This window comes from Notamacropus eugenii, chromosome 3 (genome assembly GCF_028372415.1).
Source record: "Notamacropus eugenii isolate mMacEug1 chromosome 3, mMacEug1.pri_v2, whole genome shotgun sequence".
NCBI lineage: Eukaryota > Metazoa > Chordata > Mammalia > Diprotodontia > Macropodidae > Notamacropus > Notamacropus eugenii.
Genome location: NC_092874.1, coordinates 73,185,183 through 73,208,077, shown reverse-complemented (window position 1 = coordinate 73,208,077; position 22,895 = coordinate 73,185,183). Strand labels below are relative to the sequence as shown.

Sequence of the window (22,895 nt, the reverse complement as noted above, 5' to 3'; positions counted from 1 at the left end):
CTTTAGCTGTCTCCTCCTACCCAAAGCATTTCCTGAGTCTTCTAATTAATAAATGCTCTTTCCCTTTTTGAAAGTCTTCATATATACTTTGCACTTGTTTACTTATAAAGATGCCATCTCCACCCAGTCAAATAATGCACGCTCCTCAAGAATAAGGACTATTTTCTTTTTGCTTTTGTATCCCCCACAACAAGTATATTTGTTTTGCACATAGTAGGCACTTAATAAATACATGTTGAACTTAATTCCAGAACCGTTAGTTTTCACAGCTCAGTCAGGGAAACATTAATGGATATCTCTCTGTCTCAGAAAATAAAATATGAAGCTGAGCTCTCCAAACCTTGTTCTTGTGATATCCAAACGATCCTGACATCTCATACGCACATAAGGTGAACTATGGAGCTGAGCTCCCCAAAATTTGTTCTTTTAACATTAAAGCCATCCTGGCATTTCATATGCACAGAGGGATTCTTAAAATGAATTCTTTTTAAGGTGTGATGGAGGAAAAACACATGGAAAAGCATGCATCCTCACATGGCCATTTAGATAGGTACATTTTTCAAGTATGCAGATAGTTCTCTCAGATGATGGGAGCATCTTGAGTAGGACGATGTGTTGCAGTGGAAAGAGCCCTTGAATTTGGACTAAGAACCTCAGTTCAGATCTTAACTCTACCACAGACCTTATGACCTAGGACAAATCACTTAACCCATCTTTGTCCTCAGTTTCCTCTTCTGTAAAATGAAGGGATTAAACTATTTGACCTCCAAGTCTCTTCCTTAGGAGAAGTAACCTGTGGTCATCATTAATTATGTTAATCATTACCATCATCCCCACACAACAATAATACCAGTTTTCTGGTACTGCCCTTGACCAACGCTTGAAATATTAAACCACCGCAATTTGTAAAATTGAAGTGGTTTAAGCAGTCAGGCCCAACTAAATATTGTAATTATTGTTTCCCCCTCATCACCAACCTTCTCACCATAAACAACCATTTTTAGAACAGCAGAATGTACTCGAACTGATACTTTGGGGAAGGTTAGAATGTCAACCTTGATATTAGGTGACTTCAGCAACATTGCCTGTAATCACAGTTTATCATGCCTTCACTAACAGCAACACTTTACTGGCACACCTGTGTCAACACCACTCAGAATGAGTCACTCACCCTGGGTACATGTACGAATTACCTTTCACATTTAGTTTGTCAAAGAGGCATAGGTCACATCTGGCAGGGTTACTCCGTCACTGGTGTAGGAATCTGAAACCAGTACTCCCTCTACTGAATTCACTCAGCCGCTTTTGTAAATGTTCTATTTCACCAATAAATGGCTGTCAGCCTTAAGATTTAAAGATTTCAGCTTGAAGGGGCTGTAATTATTTCTCTAGGGCTCTGTCGAGATTTCTGCAGCATACTCATTCATTGTTCCCACATGATTTCGTACTTGTCATTTTTTTCCCCGAAACCAGCAGAAGTTTTTAAATTGATCCGCACAAATGGAAAACTGGGCTGAACGCAATGATTTTCATACCTATCAATAATAGGAAAGGGTTGAGTGAATCCATGATTAACACAGTGAACACCAGTAGAGTAGGTTCTTTCATAAGTTATTGTCTTATTAGGACTTCATTTCTTTCTCTTTTGTTTCGTCTTTGCCTGTATAGGTCCTGAATGTTCCCGGAACTATACCTCATCTACTGGAGTGATAAAGTCCCCTGGATTCCCTGAAAAGTATCCCAACAGCCTTGAATGCACTTACATTATCTTTGCACCAAAGATGTCGGAGATTATCTTGGAATTCGAAAGCTTTGACCTTGAGCCTGACACTAATCCTCCAGGGGGGATGTTCTGTCGATATGACCGACTGGAAATCTGGGATGGATTCCCTGATGGTAAGAATGAGGATAGGCAACATCCCGCAGGAGGGAGGGACTGGGCAGAGAGTAATAGATTATTTTTTCTTTCCAATTTTCTTTTGATTTTTGAAATACATTTTATCATTTTTTGGTATTGCCTATACTTCTGAATGCAACACTTCCTTCTTTTTCTTTCAAACGGCAACCCCTTATAACAAAGACTAAAAGTGAGGGAGAAAAAGAGGTCAGCAAAACTTACTAACATTGAAAAAGTCATTATATTCTGACTTGTATAAGTGACACTGCATTTAGCGTTCCTCACCCATAATCACTTGCCTCCGCCAAGAAACGGAAGGGCATGCCTACTCCTTTCTCTTCTTTGGAGCCAAGCTTGGTTATTATAGTTTCTCAGTATTCCATTTCAACTGTCTTGTTGTTGCTGACTTTTTTTCCATTTACTTTCTTATAGTCACTGTGTATATGAAGGGTCAGCAAATTAAAGCTTGCTGAGTTGGTTTTGTTTTTTTGTTTTTGTTTTTTTTTTAGTTTCTATGGGTTTTTGGACAGCCTGAGGTAAGAATGGTTTTTACATTTTAAAATGAAGTTTTACTGTATTTTAAAATGTAAAAACCATTCGTGGCAGCTACTTTTATTTAACCCTTGGGCTGTAGCTTGCTGACTGCTGCTGCCATATATCATTTTTTTCCTGATTCTATTTAATTCATTTTGCATCAGTTCATGTGTCTTCCCATGCTTCTCTGAATTCATCCTTTCTCATAGCAGAATAAGATTCCATTACCTTCATGTGCCACAACTCATTGAGCCATTCTTTTCCATGAGCATTTACTTTGTTTCCATTTCTTGACTATTACAAAACCTGCTGCTACAAATATTTAGGTGTAACACAGGACCTTTCTTTTTTATCATTGATTTCCCAAGAATTCCTTTTTCAAATGTCAGAAGACACAAGTTGTCATTTGGTATTTTGGTATTATCTTAAAAAGAGATCCATTATAGAATCACAGATTTAGACCATGTGAAGGAAGGTTAGGACTAAGCCAGCCCCCTCATTGAACAAAGGAAGAAAGATATCTAGAGAAGTTAGATCCTTTGTTGAAAATCACAGAACAAGTTCGTGGCAAAACTGAAAAAAAGTACCTAGAGCTTCTGAGCTCATAAAACCATGCCCCACCAGCCCACCCCTACACCCACTATCAAATGACTGGTCAATCACATATGTTCTTTTTAAAGATGGTATCATCTCCGAAACTTAATGTCATAGAGAATTCAAAATTTTCAAGTCTAAAGAAAGGCTAAGAACCCCTGATTAGAGGCACCCCTTTACCCTGGGAGATCCAAATTTCAGACACCAGGGAGCTGCTATTTGTAGGGGCCAAGTTCCCCTGACCCTCTTCTGAAGGAGTCACCAGATACCCAAATACAAAGTACAATGATTTTCTTTATCTTCCAAATTAACATTTTCCCTTCTAATCTTTGGGAATTTGAAAGTAAATGACTAAAATATCCCCCCAATTCTGGTCAAGAAAGATTATATCAAATAATTTGTTTCAGCTGCTTTGATGGAGGTGTGTTTAGTCTGGCTTAACATCCACATTTCCCTAGAGAAAGTGCAGGTCATGAATCCAAATGGGGCAACTTGGCGATTCTTAAGAATCAGAGAATAGGCCATGTTCAACCAACTTTTTCCAAGAATCCTATGGTTTTTTGGTTTTTTGCAGTGGTAGGAATCTTAGAAATCACATAATCTAAGCTCTGATGCCTTCTTACCATACTTATAGGTAGCAACTACAGCTAAATAAAGGATTATTTCAATTCACTTTGTAAGTGAATAATGGACAAAGTTATGACAGAACTTGCATGTCCCTTTTCTTGATATTAATATCATCAGTGTTGGATACTGTTCAACTTTGATAAGTTTCACATTGTATAAACAATTGGGGAGAAAATTAGATTTAGTGAAAACTTACATTGTTATTAGACAAAATGGGTGAGTTAACATTAAATCCCCCCTTAGGGTGTTTATCATACAAACAGGGTTACGATGATCTTACTGAAACTCCTTCATTAAGTAATGAGATTGCCAAAACAGTGAGCTGATTGACTGCCCAGCATTCAATCCATCAATTAGGAAAACAGTCTTATAACAATGTGATAACATTATAACAATAGCTGGAACATTTAATAATGGGTTTATTTGTGCACAACCCAAATTTTCAGCCTTTTCCTCTAGAACTTTCATTTAAACTGACGTGAAAAGAAGGTCCAATCAACCAACATATTTAGAACACTTTCAGAATGGAGTACATTGTTATTAGTGTCAGGGGTTTTTCAAAGTAGTAATTTTCTGGTTCTGGAAAATCACTGAGTCAAAATGAGGAACAATTAATGATACAAGTTATCAGCCATGCTATTCACCCATGCTTTAAAAGTCTAGCAAATTCAACTTATTCCCAGAGTTAGCTGGCTGGTGGGATATGATAAATGCATTTATGAATTTGTTAATATTTAGCTGACCTCGTCTAGCCTGCTCCAGCAAAATATCTCTCTAATTGTCTGGCCCAAACACAAGACTAGATTCTCCTGGGCTTTTCAATGGCACTCAAGACATTTTTGTCATAGCATTTCAAAGCATACAATTCCTCTGCCAGTAAAATTGCAATGGATCTTTGAAATTCTTTCCAAAAACAACAAGCAGAAGGCGCTGAAGGCTTTTAGCCATTGAATGATTTTGTGATGCATTTTATCATAAACATTGAATTAAATGGCCAAGTAATTGAAAGCAACCCATTGATTTACATTGGCTTTAAAGAAAAACAGTTTACTTGAAAACTTAGAATATGAAGCATGCACATGATGAATACTTCATCTCCATCTACCACTTTTCCCCGAGTGCCATAGATTCTCAAATATTGGCTCAGAAGTCATTTAAGGAAGTTTACATATGGTTTGAGAGCCATGGGTTATTGCTGCCCTGGTCAATACCACAAACACTTGCTTCCAACTATGGAACCAAAAATTAATAGTTAATTTCAGTTGTTGACATAAGAGGAGATAAAGTCAGCCATCCGTCTGTATTGTATGTATGTATGTTGTTGCATTTTTAAAAAATCTTTGGTTGTTATTTACATTCCAGTGATTACAAACATGTGTTAAGAATGGACTCTGGTAATGTGGGCTCTCAATAGAGACTAATTATATATAGCCTGGTATTAAATCTAAACTCCTGAAACTATTAAGATAGCTATGAATCCTGGACCTTCTAGAGTGGTAGTAGCAGGGAAGGGAGGTATGGAAATCATTTTAGACACTCCCTGAAGTATTCTTTGTACTGCAGAAATTCCCTAATAAAATGTATGTTAGTTAACTCATGAAAAATTGAACTCAGCACATATTGTGCTTTTGAAAGATATATATTTTCTCCATCCAAAGTACTTGATTAAAGTTGATTATCATTTTTGAAAACATGAATAAAGTTTTGCACAATGCAAGGCAGTTAAGGGAGACCTATAATAAATGGAGAAGAAGAAACAGATTGTAATCAATAGTAGGTATCATTAGAAAGTCAGAGAGATGTATACTTTCTTACTAATAAGATACTGCCATTTTAATCTAATGGCTTACGCCAGTTACCAGTTTGCCATTGGCTTCACGCACAATTTTCCAGAAACAGTTGCATTATGCTTGTATCTTTGTAATCACAAAGTTGGAAGCACATTTTTTTCTTTAATTGTAATTCTACTGTTTTTAGAATAACACTTAAAAAAAAACTATTATTTATGATATCATTTTACATATTGCTAGTTTGTTGCTATCTGAAAAGCTGGGGTGAGCAAAAAGGAAACTCCACCAGCTCTGAGCATCCAAATATACAACTGGTCACATACACAAGAAAGCTAAAAGTCCTCTGTCCCCTCCCCCCTCCCACCATACACCCCAGATCAATATTGCATTACTTTGCTAGGCTAAGGTCTCACTGTTGTACAGGAAAATTCAATACTTCTTTGTAATACACTCAGAAAAGCCTTTTTTTGCTCCCATATCTCGAGGGCTACTAAAGAGAGTGGCACTATGCTATCCTGGGGCAATATTCTAAAAGATAGAGTGCAGAATTACCAAGCATGTCTTAAAAATTATAAGCCAGTGAGTCATGGAGACTCCCTAAATTATGAGTCTGCAGTCAACAAAGTTCTCTTCTGTTTTCTATTTCAAAGGTTCCATTCCCCCTAAGGAGCTGGGTAATAGGGGGGGTGGAGGAAGGGGAAGAGATGCCACTAAATTGGCCTAATGAAAAGGCCACAGCTTCCCTTTGTCACTCATAATTCTTGGTAAAACTAGTGATTATAGTGAGCAGAGGCCATTGTCCAAAGGAGCAGAGCCATCCACAGATATTTCCCACATGGAGAAATAATATGTTTAATGGTAAGAGGGAATGATGAAGTGAGAATAAGAATACATGAAAGATAGAAAGAAAAATGAGAAAGCCATCCATTTCATAAATTAGACAAGAGAAAGATTAATAGCTATTTGGACACTTTTCCTGGAAATGAGCTAGCTTATGGCCTGAATAAGCTACATTTATAGATGGCTAATAAAGACACAAGTGTCAGAGTAGTGTAGTAGAGATAGAGCTAGTCTAGGCATCAAGAAATCTTGGGTTCAAAAACTGCCTCTTCCTGACTGTGTGATCATGGGATAAGCCAATTAACTGCTTAGCCTCCTCCTCCCCCAAGACAGCTCCTAGTTTCTGACTCCCACACAGATGAAGTCACAGGAGAGGAAGCTAGGCATGGAGTCAGGAAGACCTGAGTTCAAATTTAACCTCAGACACTTATTAGTTATGTGACCCTTGGTAAGTCACTTAACTCTTTTTGCCTCAGTTTCCTCATCTGTAAAATGAGCTGGAGAAGAAAATGGCAAATGACTCCAGCATCTTTCCCAAGAAAAGATCTGAAGCTCATAAGCTTCCTGAGGATAAGCAATGTTTTGTTTTATCTTGTTTTCTTTTTTATTTCTAGCTTAGCATACTGCCATAAACATTGTAGATATTTATGAATGTTTTCTGAATTCAGTTGAAATTGGAAAAAATATAAGTTTAATAGATGCACTGTAGAGAAAGGGAAAAGGGGGAGGACTTAAGTAGTGTTTGTTTCATGTTTTATAAAAGATGTTTTTACCCTTTTTAATGTGTTAAAGACCCATTTGGCAGTCTGGTGAAACCTATACACCCCTTCTTGGAATATCATTTTTAAAGGCATAAAATAAGCTAACATTTCCTTCCAATGTTTGTAGCACAATGCCTTTGAGTTGTCTAAGCAAATTACTTCAAAGTTTTAAATTTATTTTGCTTTCCTTTTGATAAGGTTATAATCATAAAATTAATGGGGGAAAGAGAAGACTTTAATTTGGTCATAACCATCACTTATCTCTACTGATTGCTTTAAACACACACATTCCACATATACAATACATTATTTGATAAATTTCAGCTCAGTTTTGCTTCATTTTGTTTTTCTAACTGATATGCTTGATCAGACCCAGTTTAAGTAGTAAAGTTCTGCTAGTATGTTCTGCAATAGCAGAAAAAGAGTGAAATGGTTAAAAAAATGCTGAAGTGGTAATCCTGCTCATATACAAGCTTCATGGAAACAGCCAATCAGGAATGGTTGGTAGGAACTTATCATCAATGGTACCTGAGTTCCATCCAACTGATATCTTTTAACTGCTTGCCTGCCCAGTTTATGGAAAAGTCTTGGTGACCTAGAATTTCCATAGGCAAGGTTACATTCCTGAATTGTACAACGGAGGACTACGGATTTTCTGGATAAAAAAGGTGGACAACATTGTCCATCTAAGCCCAAATCAACTGATGTGCTTCCATTACAAGTACAACAAAAACCTATAGTGGGGTTCTTAACCTATTTTTGCATCATGGAACATCCTTTGAAAGTCTGGTAAAGCCTATATAGCTCACTTCTCAGAAGAATGTTTTTAAATACATAAAATAAATGTGTTTAAAAAGGAAACTGATTATATTGAAGTTAAGATATGATGTTTAAATCTAATTTATGGACCCCCTGAAATCAATCCATGGACTCCTTCATGGTCTACAGACCCCAGGTTAAGAACTCCTGACACGAAAACAGGAAAGTCATTTTTAATACTGCTATTGGTCTACTGAAAGAAATTAATCACTTTCCCAGCCCAGATTACTTCAGTATTGTCAAAATGACCATTTGCCAAAATTAGTAAAAAGCACTTTAGCTTAAAGGTATTGCTGACTTAAATTAAATAACAACTTGACTGTCCTGACCACTGGTTTAAGTTTTTACATGGTTTCTTGCCCACCTCCCATCATCTCTCATAACCCCAGGTTACCCAGTCAAATTCACATTTGCTGTTATTTCTCAATCATTTGACTTGCCTAAAACATACACATCAGCTAGGCAGTTTCATGTAACATCATTCAAGAGAACTGAGGCAGGAGTCCTAGAGAAAGTTATATTCCTTTTGGTATGAATATCCAGTTGTTATTTCGTTTCCATTACTGCCGTCTCTAGCCTCCAAATATGTTGTTAAACAGTTGCGAATATTAACTTGTCTCCAGATGAGCCACTGAGGAGTAAATGGTGCGTTACAATTCACACATAATTCTTTCCCAAACAAAAGATCACTGGAGAAATAGAACAAGGAGAAAAACTGAGGTTACCCATGCCTTGACCAAATCCCTTGAAGCTGCTAGGGGGTCTGAAGATACTGACACTTTCTTAATTTTCCTTTGTTAGGATAGAGGGAATCATTGGATGGAATTGGAGAAGGGTTTGATGATCATGCACAGCTTGAGGTATCTCCCCAATGCTTCCAGTGGCAAGTTGTGCATAGAGCTTGGGCACTGAGATGAATGCCGAGGTACCACTTGGCTGCCCAAGTCTCATTCTTTGCAATTGAACCAAGCAGTTCATTTCTCCTTCTGAAAATAATCCTGTTCACTGGGGAATGCAGTTTTGCCCACCATTGCTCCTCGGAGCACACTTTTAAATCCTCCCTGCAAACCTGGCCCAATATGTTCACTGCAAACCAATTAACTAGGGAAGGCATGATTTGGGTTAGAAAAACACTTCTGTGTTCTGCAGGGACTCATCTTTGTAAACTGTTGTTCTCTCATCTGCTGCAGGAGAAAAGACATTCTGACGCTCTCTGCTTTGTCTTCTGTTTTTGTTTGTTTTTTCCTTTCTTTCTTTTTAGTTGGTCCTCATATCGGACGTTACTGTGGACAGAAAACACCAGGTCGCATCCGTTCCTCCACTGGCATCCTATCGCTGGCTTTTTATACTGACAGTGCGATAGCAAAAGAAGGATTCTCTGCAAACTACAGTGTCTTGCAGAGCAGTGTCTCAGAAGGTCAGTGTTTATTCATCTTCTAAAGCCCAGTGGAAAATGTGCTCTGTTATGCCTTCTCACACACCTGCTGCCACATGAAACATTAAAGAAATGTTATATAAATAAAGGAGACTGGGTGTTTGCTTTTCTCTTTAAAGACAAAAAAAAATCAACTTTTTCTGAATATCAATAGGAAAATGCTGCTTTGTGAATTTTCCTAATGAAATGGTAAAAGAAAGAGAGCTGATTGTGCAGCCTGGAAAAGATATAGAAAAACTGAGGGATGACAAAACAATGCCTTGAACCAGTGAGGTATAGTCAGTCCTGGTGCCCCTGTGCCCTTGAAGAAATGATGGCCTGTAGTTCATGAAAGGATGAACATTGATTCTAGAATGAAAGAATGAATATGCATGTGTACTCACTCCACCCATCCACACTAAATCACACTGAATACAGGCTAGGATTTAATTCAATGGGAAATAGTGAAGGTAGTATATACATTTTTTTCCCCTCTGACTAAACAGAACATGTTTTGATGTCTATTGTAGCATTTTTAAGCCCTCTCCAAGTGTACATTTGGATGCAATAAAAAGTCCTTTGGATGACAAAGACTCTCTGCTCGCCAACTTAAGCTCTTTCTCAATGACCACTCCTACAGATACATAGGGATTATATCTCTTTTCCTATATTAAAATAAGGGCAAGAAAATAAACCCAATTGGCTCTCTCTTTGGCCCAGGAGTTCTAATATTTCATGTAGTATTTTGAGGTTGACAAAATACTCTTCATTTTTATTTGATTTTCACAGAAACCCTATGAGGTAAGTTCTAGAGGCATTATTATCCTTCTCATTTTATGGATAAGAGACTTAATTAGTGCCACACAGTTATTATGTCAGAAGTAGGCTTTGAACCTATGTCTTTCTGATTCCAGGGTCCAACACTCTATCTTCTACCTCATGCTTCCTCCAGGCAGTGTCATGTTTACTAAAGTTTATTGACTTAATAGTTCAGCAATCCATGATATCATCAATTTACGTATTCCTTACAATGGTGTCCGTGGTAATCCAGTCATGCCTTGTCCTGTTGTATAATTCCTGTCCATATATTTCCTACCAATCCTCCATAGATGATCCATCCAAAGTGTTTAGAAGCCTTCCACTAGGTTTCTTTCTTTCATGAACTTTGGTTGTCAGTCAAATAAAATCCTGAGTCTACATCCTTTAGCATACATTCATTTTCCTGATGATATTTTTAATAACATTTCTTACTAAGAGGTCATCATTGGTAATATGCCTCACCTAACTTATGCCCACCATACTTTTCTCCAGTTCCCTTTGGGTCTTTTGCAATTCTGACTCTTTTTTCAACTCAAGAAACCAAGAATTTTTAAAGTATTAAAAATAAATTTAGTGAGCATTAAATTTGAAGATCTATTAGGTGATTTGTTTTCTTACATTAGTAGCTATAATGAATGTATAGCTGAAATCTAACATAAGAAAAGTAGAAATAAAATAAAACTTCATTTATCTTGAATGCTCCAACAGAGAATACAAATTTTGGCTCTGTTACATAATATCTCATGTTTGTATGCCATGGGAAAGGCACTAAACCTTTCTAGACCTCAGTTTCCTTATCTGTAAAATAATGGGGTTGGATTTAGTGACCTCTAAAGCTCTCTCCAGGGCAAACAGGTGATGCAATGGATAGAGGACCAGGCATGGAGTCAGGAAGACCTTAGGTCAAATTTAGCCTCAGATACTTATTAGCTGTATGACCCTGGACAAATCACTTAACCCTGTTTGCCTCAGTTTCCTCATCTGTAAAATGAGCTGGAGAAGGATATGGAGAAGGCAAACTCTAACATCTTTCCCAAGAAAATTCCAAATGGGTCACAAAGAGTCAGACATGACTGAAACACAACTAAACAATAAAATTCTTTTCTAGCACTAAATTTATAATTCTATAAGTTCTTCTGGGTGATTGAGTATTCACCTTTTAAATACTCACTTTTTTTAATCTTTGGCCATTCTGGATGGAAATTGTTCTAAAATATAACTCTCCCACTCTTGCCTTCTTAAACAGACCTTATAAAAGATCATTTAATCCTTCCTTAATGACTACAAAATAATTTTTGAACCTGAATCATATGATAGAGGGGGTATGGCATCATGAATTGAGAGTTGGCATTTGAGACCAGGAAAACTGGAGTTCAAACCCCAACTCTAACACACCCTGACTCTGTGACCCTGGACAAGACACAAGTACCTACTATGATCAAACCTTTAGAGAAAGCTCTAAGTCAGAGGTTTCAAACAAACAGAAACCAAGACCATTAATCCATACCTAAGGATCCCTATAACCACATATAATGACTTGGTTTTAAAATGTAATGTTATCTATGTTTTATTGCATTTTGATTGATTTTGTTAAATGTTTCCCAAGTACATTTTAATAGTTTTTGCAGGCCCTTTGAGACCTCAGCTCTGGGCAACTTTCTATGTAAGTCTAGCTTCCAACCCTAGTATGCTGTAATACAGGGATTCTGTCAAGATCTATTGAGATGTCCAAGTCTTTTTGCCCCTCCAGCAACTGTCTCTTGAGTGTTTTCATTTTTTAATTCTTCATCCGCTTCTTATAGGGTTGTGTTTGTTTTTGTTTTTTTATCCTCCTTTCAAATATCACTCCGTGAGTTTTTGTTCTTCACTGTCAAAACACCTGCCTAGAGCAACCCCCATATCTTGCCACTTTTAATCTTATAGGATCTTAGAAATGGCACAGCCAAATTTCCTAGATCTGTGTTTAAGACTAATCAGTCTCTGAGTGAGGACCTCAGGGTCTCAGAGGGGCAAAGAACTCATAAGCTGTTAGTGCATACATCGACTTTGTAACCCCTTTTTTGGCTATTCAGAAGTCTTTTTTAAAAATTTCTTTTTCTTGACTGTATTCCTTACGTATAAGTGGCAAGGTAGCTGAGCACCAGATAGATGAAATGTTAAATTTATAATATGGATAAATGAGTTGCATTACAGAAGGAAACTTTGATTTACAAAATGATTAATGCCAAAGTTCCTTCAATAGAAACTCTCTTGGTGTGTTGAAGTGTTTGATTTTTAGTTTCTTTGCACAATCTCCCCTGATTCTTGTCCAAATCTATAGGCAAAATATTAGGAAATGATCCCCTGAAAACCTGCAAATATAAAGCATTTCATATCTTTTCATGTGTATCTGTGGAATAACAAGATTGCATTTATGAAAATTAGATTGCCTTAACTTTTTAAAATACTTATCTGTTGAACTTATATAGAAATTCAACTACCAAAATAGATCAAAGCATGCCTTACTTGCTACTAAAAATAAAAGAACATTTCTGTAAACTTAAGTTCTATATATAGCAGGTTTCACCACTGGTTCAAAAATATTTTTTTTTATCATTGGTTTTAAAACAATCGTCATGGAAACCCAAGTGATAATGCTAATCTAAGCTCTACTTATTTTACTACTCTTACTGTGTCAATTCAAGTTTTATGGACTTTAAGTATGCATTAGAATTAACATTTTAGTTTACTGGATTAAAAAAAAAAGATTAAAAACCACATGTAGTATCACCCACGGACTCCACAGAAAATGCCTAATGGGTTCTGCCCATTTTTCCCCATTCAGATTTTACATGTATGGAACCACTGGGCATGGAATCAGGAGAAATTCATTCAGACCAAATCACAGTTTCTTCCCAGTATAGCACCAATTGGTCTTCAGAAAGGTCTCGCTTGAATTACCCTGAAAATGGATGGACTCCTGGAGAAGATTCCTATAGAGAATGGATACAGGTAAGGAGACCAGGCCAGATATACATTTATCAGGATGATCACTAACCTTGAAAAAGTCTACTGCCTCTATCAACATTGTGCCCTATGCCTTTACATGTAAAGAAAAATGCAAAATATACAAAGCCAAATCACTCTGTGGAGTATGAGAATGGTCAAATTACTCTGGTGGGCTTGTATTAACAGTCAGAATGAAGAGAGGACAAAATAAACTTCTCACAATCCATTTATTCAATTCAGTTCAGTTCAATTTAGCTAACATTTAGCTACTGCACTGAAAAGAAATTGCTTTTCAGAGGGTTTGGATCCAAATGAGCTATGTTGGTTATAGTAGATCTGGAATGTTTCCACCACAGGGAAGCTGTTTCTACAGATATTTCTGTTTTTCAAGAGATTTGGAATTCATTTTTTGGCCTACATTGCCTATGTTTGCTTCAGAGTATTTCCCAAGTGTAAAGAATTTGGGGTACATTAGAAATTTTGTTTTTCCACATTGACCTAAATTGCACAGAAAAAATAGATTATTTAACCAAGAAATAATTTAGCATTGAGGATACACTTTGAAATTCAGAGTCGAATAAACCTAGGTTTGAATCCCACCTCCAACAATTACTGGTTGTATGACCATAGAAAGTAGGACCTTTAGCCACTGAATTTTCTCTGTTATAAAATAAGGATATTAATTCCTGTAGTACTTACCTCCCAGGGCTGTGGGGAAGCTCAGATACCTATGTAAAACACTTTGTAAACCTCAAAGAAATATAAGATGCAAGATATAGAGCTAAAAGGAAGCTCCAAAGCCATCAATTCTAACCCCCTCACTTTACAGACTAGAAAACTGAGATACAGAGGTTGTGACTGGTCCATGGTCAGTTAGTAAGTGTCTGAGGCAGGATTTGAAACCAGGTCCTTCTGACTCCAAGTTCATCCCTCTTTCCATTGTGCTGAATAAATGGATAAGAATGGAGACTGGACCTGCAATTTCACCAGTATAACAGAAGCTCCCCGAGGAAGACAATCTCTGTTCCAATGTAGGGCAGCTACTCTCTCCATCTTATCATCTTATATAAATTACAATTATTATTTGTTTAGATACCCTTGGTTTTGTGGTTCATCCAATGCAAATATGGCGTAGTGAAAGGAGCACTAGATTGGATCTGAAAAGCCTCTGTTGATATTCTAAATGTGATACCTAGTAACTGAGACTGGACAAATCATCTCCAAAATGGGAGAAATAGTATTGGTACCATCTACCTCCTAGGTCCTTGTGGGAACAGTATCCTTCCATCTCTCACCCCTCCCCACTCCCACCCTAGCTTGGAGAAATGGTTAAAAACAGAGGGTGTCACCTTTGGTATGTCTCAAAACTTATGTTGGTCTACTTCCATGGTTCTTCCTTCCTCTAGGATTCTACTTTGCTCATTCTCCTGCCACCAAATCTAGCCCCTCTGGCTCATTCCCAGTCAGCTACATGCTCTATCGACTTCTTGATCTAAAGCTCATTGAAACAGTTACATCTGGACCTGTAGGAGAAATATAAGCAAACCATACAAAAGATATTTGCTGGAAGATCCAGACTTTTTCTGTAGTAACATAACCTAGCTTGCATCTTTGCTAGGTAAATAAAAATGACTAATTCCCCAGAGGCCTGAAAGAGAAAAGGCTGAAATGATTAATCCTCAATTTCCATGTCTATTACTTTTTTTCAGTCTTTTGAGTACAAATAACAGAGATTTTGTTTTACAGTGGAAAAGTCAATATTAGCTTAACATACAGTTAAAGTGAAATGGTCTATTATGGCTCACTGAATTCCAACTAGGCTTCTAAATGAAAGTCCGCCAAATCACTCTGGGAGTGAGAAAAGACAAACTACTGTTACCTTGAGAGTATTGAATGCTACTCAGGATTAAGATGGAATTGAAATGGGGTTGACTGTGTCAACGTAGCCCTTGGTAATTTGCTCTTCTGCTTCCCTAAACCAACACACAATCAAGGGGTGATTGACAGCCCTAGCTCAGAAGGGCAGGATACATTTTTTGCAGTGCTGAGCATGTTGGAATGTTAATGAAATCCTACTTCTTATCATGAGGGAAGAACTCAATAATTTAGGGACAGTGGCCTAGCAAGAGTTTGGAAATTGCAGCAGTAGCATTTTTTTTAATGAAAGGCCTGTGGTCCCCTTTCAGCAGAAGAAAAGAAGACCAAATGTGCTTTCAATTAGTATTTGTCGGTAACAAGTGGGAACCATGTTAGGTAGCATCTGTAGCTATTAGATACACCTTAAATAGGTCCTAAGAAGGAAGGCTATCCTGGTAAACAAGAGCTCCTGCCTCAAGGAAGTTTTGTACTATTCTGCATGGTCTTCTTACCTTAGGTCAAGTACCTTCCTCTGAATTTCTCTTCATCCTACAGGACATGGTGACTGGTTCAGTAATCGTGGGCCTATGAATGCAGTGGCAAATATATGGATGTAACTTTGGAGTCTGCTATGTCTGCAAAGTTCATTTTGAAGTGAAAATTACAATTAGTTTTGTGAGCATATTTACATGTTGGTCTTGATCAGTCAATAAATAAACATTTGGTAAGAGCCTACTAGGTACAGGACTCTGGGAATACAAAAAAGAGGCAATAAACAATCCCTACCTTCATGGACCTCACAGTCTAATGGGAGAGATGACAAGCAAACAAATAGGTACAAACAAGCTACATGCAGGATAAATAGGAAATAAATAAGAGAGACAAGGGAAGACACTAGCCTTAAATGTCCTTATTATGAATGATCTCATATGTGTGTAGGTTCTGGTTTGCTTTTGTTATTGGTTTTGTTGTTTTGTTTTGTTTTTTAATATCTAAGAAGGTATTGGTGAGGTGGTAGTGTTTTCTTATCAGCTGGCTGTTGTAGAAATTAACAAACATTTAGTAAGCACCTGTTATGTGCTAGGCGCTGTCCTAGGTGCTAAGAATACGTGCACAAGGGGTAAAGGAATCCCTGCGGACAATGAGCTTATATACTAATGGGGAAAAAGGGGAGGGACAAGAGCATATATAAGTATATACTGAATAAAGAGAAAGAGAATATAGACATGTACACAGTAGTAGTTAAGGACAGGGTGTACTAGCAGTTGGAGAGATCAGAAAAGGCTCTTTGTACAAGGTGGCACTTCTGAGTCTTAAAGGAAGAATGGTCTAAAGGATCAGTGAAGTAGGACTGCATTCCAGGCATGACCAGTGCAAAGGCATGGAGATGGCAGATGGAGTGTTATATGTGAGGAACAGAGGAAAGGCCACTTTGACTGGACTGCAGAATCCAGGAGGGGGAGTGAGGTCCAATAAGGCTAGAAAGATGGGTTGGGACCAAGTTGTATAGGGCTTTAAAAGCTAAACAAAGGAGTTTATATTTAATCCTGAGGCAATCAGGGGTCACTGGAATTTGTTAAAAAATAAAAGCATGGCATAATTTAAGCCAAGAGTAAGAATCATACGTATCCCAAAACAAGGGGATTTAAGTATACATTATTTCTGTTTATGTATGTGTATATATATGTATATATATACATATATATAGGTATATGCATTTTTGTGGGCAGGGGTTCTTAGGTGTGCACGTGTGATTTCATCTGTATGTTGCACTTCCTGCACTGACATACATCAGCAACTCCTCTGTACATTATAGTTGTGACCATATAGGGTTAAGTGACTTGCCCATGGTTGTATAACTAATATGTGTTAGAGATAAGATTGGAACCCAACTCATCCTGATTCCAAGCCATTGTTCCATCTACAATACCATTCTATTTCTCATGTAGTTATATATATATATATATATATATGCACATATATATATACTCATGAAATAAAAATATGCATATATAACATTTTATGTATATGTATATGATTTAAATTATTTTCAAAGTTTGCATAAAATGTGCCCCCACACTATATTGCTATGGTGATAGCAAGCATGTATGTATACTGGCATATGTTAAATTAATAAGGCACATTGGAAGCTTCCCTTAATTTAAGAGAAGAACATTTTTTAGGTTCCCATTGTTTTCCTAGGAAGTGACTGAGTGACATAAAAAAACAATGCCTCATTAACCAGTGATATGAATGGTCACAACAGCGTTTCCTGTGAGATGTGTTATCTGCAAGAAAGCTTAAAAACAAGTCAAGTGGTACTTCAGTGTCAAAGAAAAGAGGAAGGTCTTTCTTTTCAGAGGCTTGATACAATGGGATTCTCAAGTATCCTGCTCAAAGGCTTCTGCATATCCTGAGCGCCTGAAAATCCCTGATTGTCAATGACAGAGCTGATCAGGCTTTAAAATCAGGAAGTGCTGAGTTCCTTATGCTAAATAATGTGCACAGCATGACCCCTCATCCTTTGGTTTAAGCAGATATAAGCTCAACATTAATGATCTGAACCCTAAAGAACAAAAAGGAGACATGCATAGGTGGATGTGTCTATACACACTAAATATCCCAATGAAAATTTAAAAACCCATTAAAACATCTGGAGAAATGTTGAGATCCCAGAAGGATTCTCTACCTGGGACCCAGATGGATGGGCTCTGTGAACTTGGAGGGGTAAAGAAGCACATCCATAGTTTCACTAACCTCTAACTAAAATTTAGCATTTCCTTTCATTATGAAGGATAAAACACTATATTGGGACTGATAGGTTTCATTAGGTGGTCAAAGAGGTCCGTGACACTGAAAAAAGAGTAAGAAGCAGTGTTCTAGACCAGAAGTGTGGAACACACAGCTTGGGCGGGGGCTGGTTTTCTGAGTCAAACAGTGGCCTTGTTTCTATTTGAGTTTGAAATTGCTAGTCTAGAAGATGAAGAACCAGATTTTTCACTTGAAATTCTTTCACCTGGGTATTTTGTTGTCATGTGTATACACAATCATTTTAAAGGGCATTTCACCCATTTTACTAGTCAGATTTCTTTAAGCTGATCATCTGGTTTTGGTAGTAGCATAGCAATTTCTAGTCAAAACTGGAAGTATTCCTTCTGTTGAAGATGCCCTTAATTTCAAGGTTCACAAACGTATCCAGCTCATTTACCCCTGAGTCTCTGCGTTCTCATCTCTGACATGAAGAGGGGGAACAATCACTAAGCTTCTTTCAAGCTCTACAATTCTAAGAATCTTCTAGAAAAAAAGACTTCCAGTCTTTTTTTCTGTGTTCATAGTAAAAACGGAAACATAACACTTGTGTTATGGAGACAAAAAAAAACCTCTCAAACAAAGCAGAATTTAATTCATTTAATTATTTTAATGTTTTATTAATGATAATATTCACCACACTGTAAACAGATTTATCCTCCTGGTTTTAATTAAAGCTCTTGGGAATGCTTCCCTCAAAACAACTGTGACTTTTCCCTGATTAAAATGCCAGGAGACAAAATAAGTCGAGACAAAAAGGCCTGGGTAGGATAAGGACAGTGTTGCCATGAAGAAAGGAAGATGGCTTTCACAACTAACCAAATACTACACCCTCCAATGTATTGTAGGCAGCTAGGTGATGGTGGATAGAGTGCCAGACCTGGAGTCAGGAATACTCATCTTCTGCAGTTCAAATCTGACCTTGGAAATTTACTAGCTATGTGACCCTGGGCAAAATCTGTTTGCCTCAATTTCCTCATCTGTAAAATGAGCTGGAGTAGGGAATGGTAAACTACTCCAGTGTCTTTGACAAGAGAATTCCAAATGGGGTCACAAAGAGCTGGGCACAACTGAAAACAATTGAACAATTAACCAATGGATTCAGAAGTCACGCTTCATGGCAAACTTTTTGGAATCAGATTGAAGTTTTATTATCCTCAGATTGTGATCTTTTTCCCCACAAGGCAAGAATCCGTCATTGCAAAGCCCCTTACACATTCTGGTGGTCATGCATACCACATCCTGTTTGGTTTGGTAAATCTGTCCCGTTGTGAGCAAATCACATTTCCAGATGAATGAAAAAAGAAAAAAAAAAAGAATCACTCCCCACTGCACTTTATATAGAGCAATGATTCTGTCAACCAGAAACCACTTCTTTTTTCTCCCCCCTCCTACTTTCCTAATACCGATGCTGATTCTGAAAGTATGAGGTAGGGAAATAGAGCAGAAAAAGAGAAACTGGAGGTCACCTTCTGTGACGATTCATCTCTGTACTGTTTTGACACTGAGGATGTCCTCATTTTCTCTGTAGAAAGTCAGTGAGGGAGTTGATTTAGTATGAAAATCAAGTTCAGATCCAGACCTGCTACTACTATTTTCATGACCTCAGTGAGTCTAGTCCTCACAATTTAAGGGAGAAAATGGACAGATTATAGAGTATCCAGTGGAGGTTTACTGGAATGAAAAGAAGTCTGAATACTTAAAAGAACTGAGAATATTAAAATACTTGAAGATAGTCATATGGAAGAGGAGAGACAGTTGAGGGTTCTGGAAGACTCACTGATCATATTGCAGAGTGCTGTTTGGAGTTAGAGTACCTAGGTTCTAATTTTGATTTTTGCCATTTACCACCTATAAAACCTGAAATAAATAAATACCTGACCTCACAGGGCCTTGCTTTCCTCTTCTGTAAAATGATTGAACTACATAATCTCTAAAATCTCTCCCAGCTCTAGCTATATCTTATGATGTAATTTGCAAAAAAAGTTTTGAATCACATTCATGACTATTAGAACATTCTACAGCCCACCATGAAACATAGTGAGTTTTTTGTCTTTAAAAAATTTCAAGCAGAGTAAAAATGTTCCCCCTCCCCCCCAGAGATATTATAAATGAGATTCCCACATTAGGAAGAATGATTTGGGGGCTTTAAGGTCCCTTCCAGATTTTAAGATTATATGACCATGACCTGACCTATTGGCTTAGAGTGCTTGACTTAACATTTTGGAGACCTGGGTTCATCTCCCACCTCAGACATTTGCTAATTGTGTTAACTGTGGGCATGCCACTTAATATCTTGGAGCCTCCCTTTGCTCATCTATAAGATGACTACTGTGAAGAAAGTATTCTTTAAATATATATTACTATTCCATTATTTCCATTTTATAGTTGAAGATATTGAGGCTATTTAGGGTCATACTTGTGACAAGAACTCAGGTCCCCTTACAGCCAACCCCAAGCCCTATCCATAAGACCACATCACCTAGAACAACTCCAGGAAATCCTTTGTCTTCCGCAACTTCCCCCAACTCTTGAACTGAGTTGGAGAACGGAGAATGGTTCTGAATCTCAACAGCAGCTGCTAGGCAAGAGGGAAAAAAAGCAGCTTACTATTAGCTTAAGTGAGTGGAGCCACGAAGAAACGAGCTAGAGGCATGGAGCTGAAGGGAGCACCCAAGCGGGAGATGGCCTGGCCCATCTGGAAGGCCAAAATTTCAAATTTGAACTTCATGAATCACCGGAGCTTAGAAGTATTTACTCTGGAAATCTATGTATTTTTGTAATGAGGATTAATTGAAAATATGGCAGAAGTTACAGGAAGAATTCATTTCCTGATAACATGAGCTTTTTCCATCCACAAAGGAGTTAATGGATCCAAACAACATGAGCTTTCTTCATCTATAAAAGAATTAATGGATTTAAATTTCGCTACTGTTCTTCCTTCTTCTCCTCCTTTCCTTTCTCCTTCCTCTTTCCTTTTCTTCCTTTTTCTTGTCCTCCTTATTTAAAAACAAAATTACTTAAGGTTCTTCCTTGAATTTTAAGCACAATTTTTAAAACCCAAAACTAAATCCAGAAACTTAACTAAATTGACTTTAGTTATTCTTCATAATGTGGCCTTGAACATTCATTTTAAAATGAATTCCATTGTTGCTAGTTTCCCCACACCCTGTTTCCATGCACGTATTTCTCAGAGCTCACTTCCACTAAAATTTGTTGTCAACAGAAATTTATTAAGCACCTACCTTAATACATATGTATATATGTAATTATATTTATTTTAATATTAATTATATTAATGTAACATATACATATACATATATATATACAGATACATATATATATATATATAAAATGCCAATCATTATGCTAAGTACTAGGAACACAAAGAGACTAAAAAGAGTCTCACTCTCCCTGCCCTGACGAAGCTCACATTTTAATGGAGGAGAACCGCATGCAAACAACTACGTACAAACAAGACACACGCACATTTACAGGATAAATTTTTCAATCTTTTCTGCTAGCTTGTTGATTTCAGAAAAATGTATGTTCTGTGAAATGCTTTTTAACATTACAAAAGCTAACCAGTTTTCAACAGACCTGTTACTCAAAATAATAAATTATAAATCTTTTCATGTATGCTTGGTTGACTAACCCAGAACATCCTTTGAGCCAGGTTCTCTGGATTGTAAATTCCTTAGCATTTCAGAGTTGGACACTTTAAGAGATGCATTAACTCATTCAGGCCAGTTAGTGAAAGGCTGACACAGGAGAAAACGATGATTCTTTCCAAGCTGAGAACTGGAAAAAGCATGATTTATTGGATTGTATAAATGTGGAATTATGTATTTAAGTTCTGATGTCATATGCACTTTAGCAAAATACTGCTGAAGCAATGTGTGCCTCTATATTTCTTTAATAATAACAATAAATAGCATTTACATAGCATTTTATGATTGGCAAAATACTTAACATTAACTTGCAATGTTAATAATTCACTATAATTCTCACAATAAAACTCACACTAATAATGCAATAATTGTATATTGGTGAATATTTTCAAAGAATGCTTTCCACACAAGCACGGTGGGAGGTAGATGGTACAAGTAATAATATCCCTATTTCATAGGTGAGAATACTGAGGCACAGATGGATCCCATGTTTCAGTCAATAAACTGTCACTCAATTAGTGACTCCCTCAAACTTGAGCTTGAGCAGATAATTTGATATTAAGGAACTCAGAGTGAGCATTTAACTTTCTGACAATAATGTTGATTTGAATGTAAAATAAATATTGAAAAGGCTAGCTATATAGCCTATGTCAATTCTGACTTTTATATACTGTCAGTATGAATAGAGCAGTTGGAAATCCATTGAGATAGACATTCTACCTTCTCGGAAAACCTAAGTAACATGCTGAAATTTTTTCATAATACTTTTCCAAAACCTTACTTTTTCACATTTTTGTGCATTAAAAAGACAAACATACACATATACACAACATATGGATAAAATATATCCACTAGTTAAACTGAATTCAGCTTTTAAAAATTGATTGTATTCAGTCAAAAAACCTAGATATCTTGGGGAAGAGGGAGTTCCTGTATTATACCAAATAATATTTTTTGTATATTTTCCATTTTTAACTAATTGTTTGTTCATGTAAAAATAGCCATATTTTTTCCTCACCATTTTGATCAGCCAGTTTATTTAGTCAAACAACTTTTGAATTTAGTTAAAAATAATAATCAAGCCACTTGTTCAAAGACCAATTTAACATTTTGATACATCCTTGAGAAAATAAAATAAATATATAAGGAAGAGTCTGTAACTTCAAGATAAAGGAAGGAGAACTACAGTAGAAGTGCCATTGTGGTTTATTTATAATGAAAATGCTCTTGGTATTTTTTTTTTTTTTTTACTGTTTTAGGCCAATATACATTTGTTAAACATAAGTTTCAACTCTATTCCAGTAGAGAATTCTCTCTCCAACGGATATCTAGACATTCAAATACAGAATTTAATCAATCAAGGGCATTAGTCTAGTGTTGAGAAATCCTTGAAAACAATTGGTTGTTGCTGCATAAGAGGGCATATTTGGATCAAATAAAGAAACTCAGTCATGCCCTGTGGATCTTCTACAAAAT

The 22,895-nt window shown here is 36.8% G+C and overlaps 1 protein-coding gene across 10 annotated transcripts in view; it reads left to right on the top strand.

Annotated features, from left to right (window-relative positions):
- The window catches only part of NRP1 (neuropilin 1), a 176,529-nt gene that overhangs the window by 76,697 nt on the left and 76,937 nt on the right, over positions 1–22,895 (top strand). For all 10 annotated transcript variants that reach the window (XM_072651966.1, XM_072651967.1, XM_072651974.1 and 7 more), the window contains exons 5-7: positions 1,669–1,896; positions 9,124–9,279; positions 12,920–13,086. In XM_072651966.1, coding sequence (XP_072508067.1) covers positions 1,669–1,896; positions 9,124–9,279; positions 12,920–13,086 — 551 coding nt within the window. The remainder of the gene's footprint in view (positions 1–1,668; positions 1,897–9,123; positions 9,280–12,919; positions 13,087–22,895) is intronic.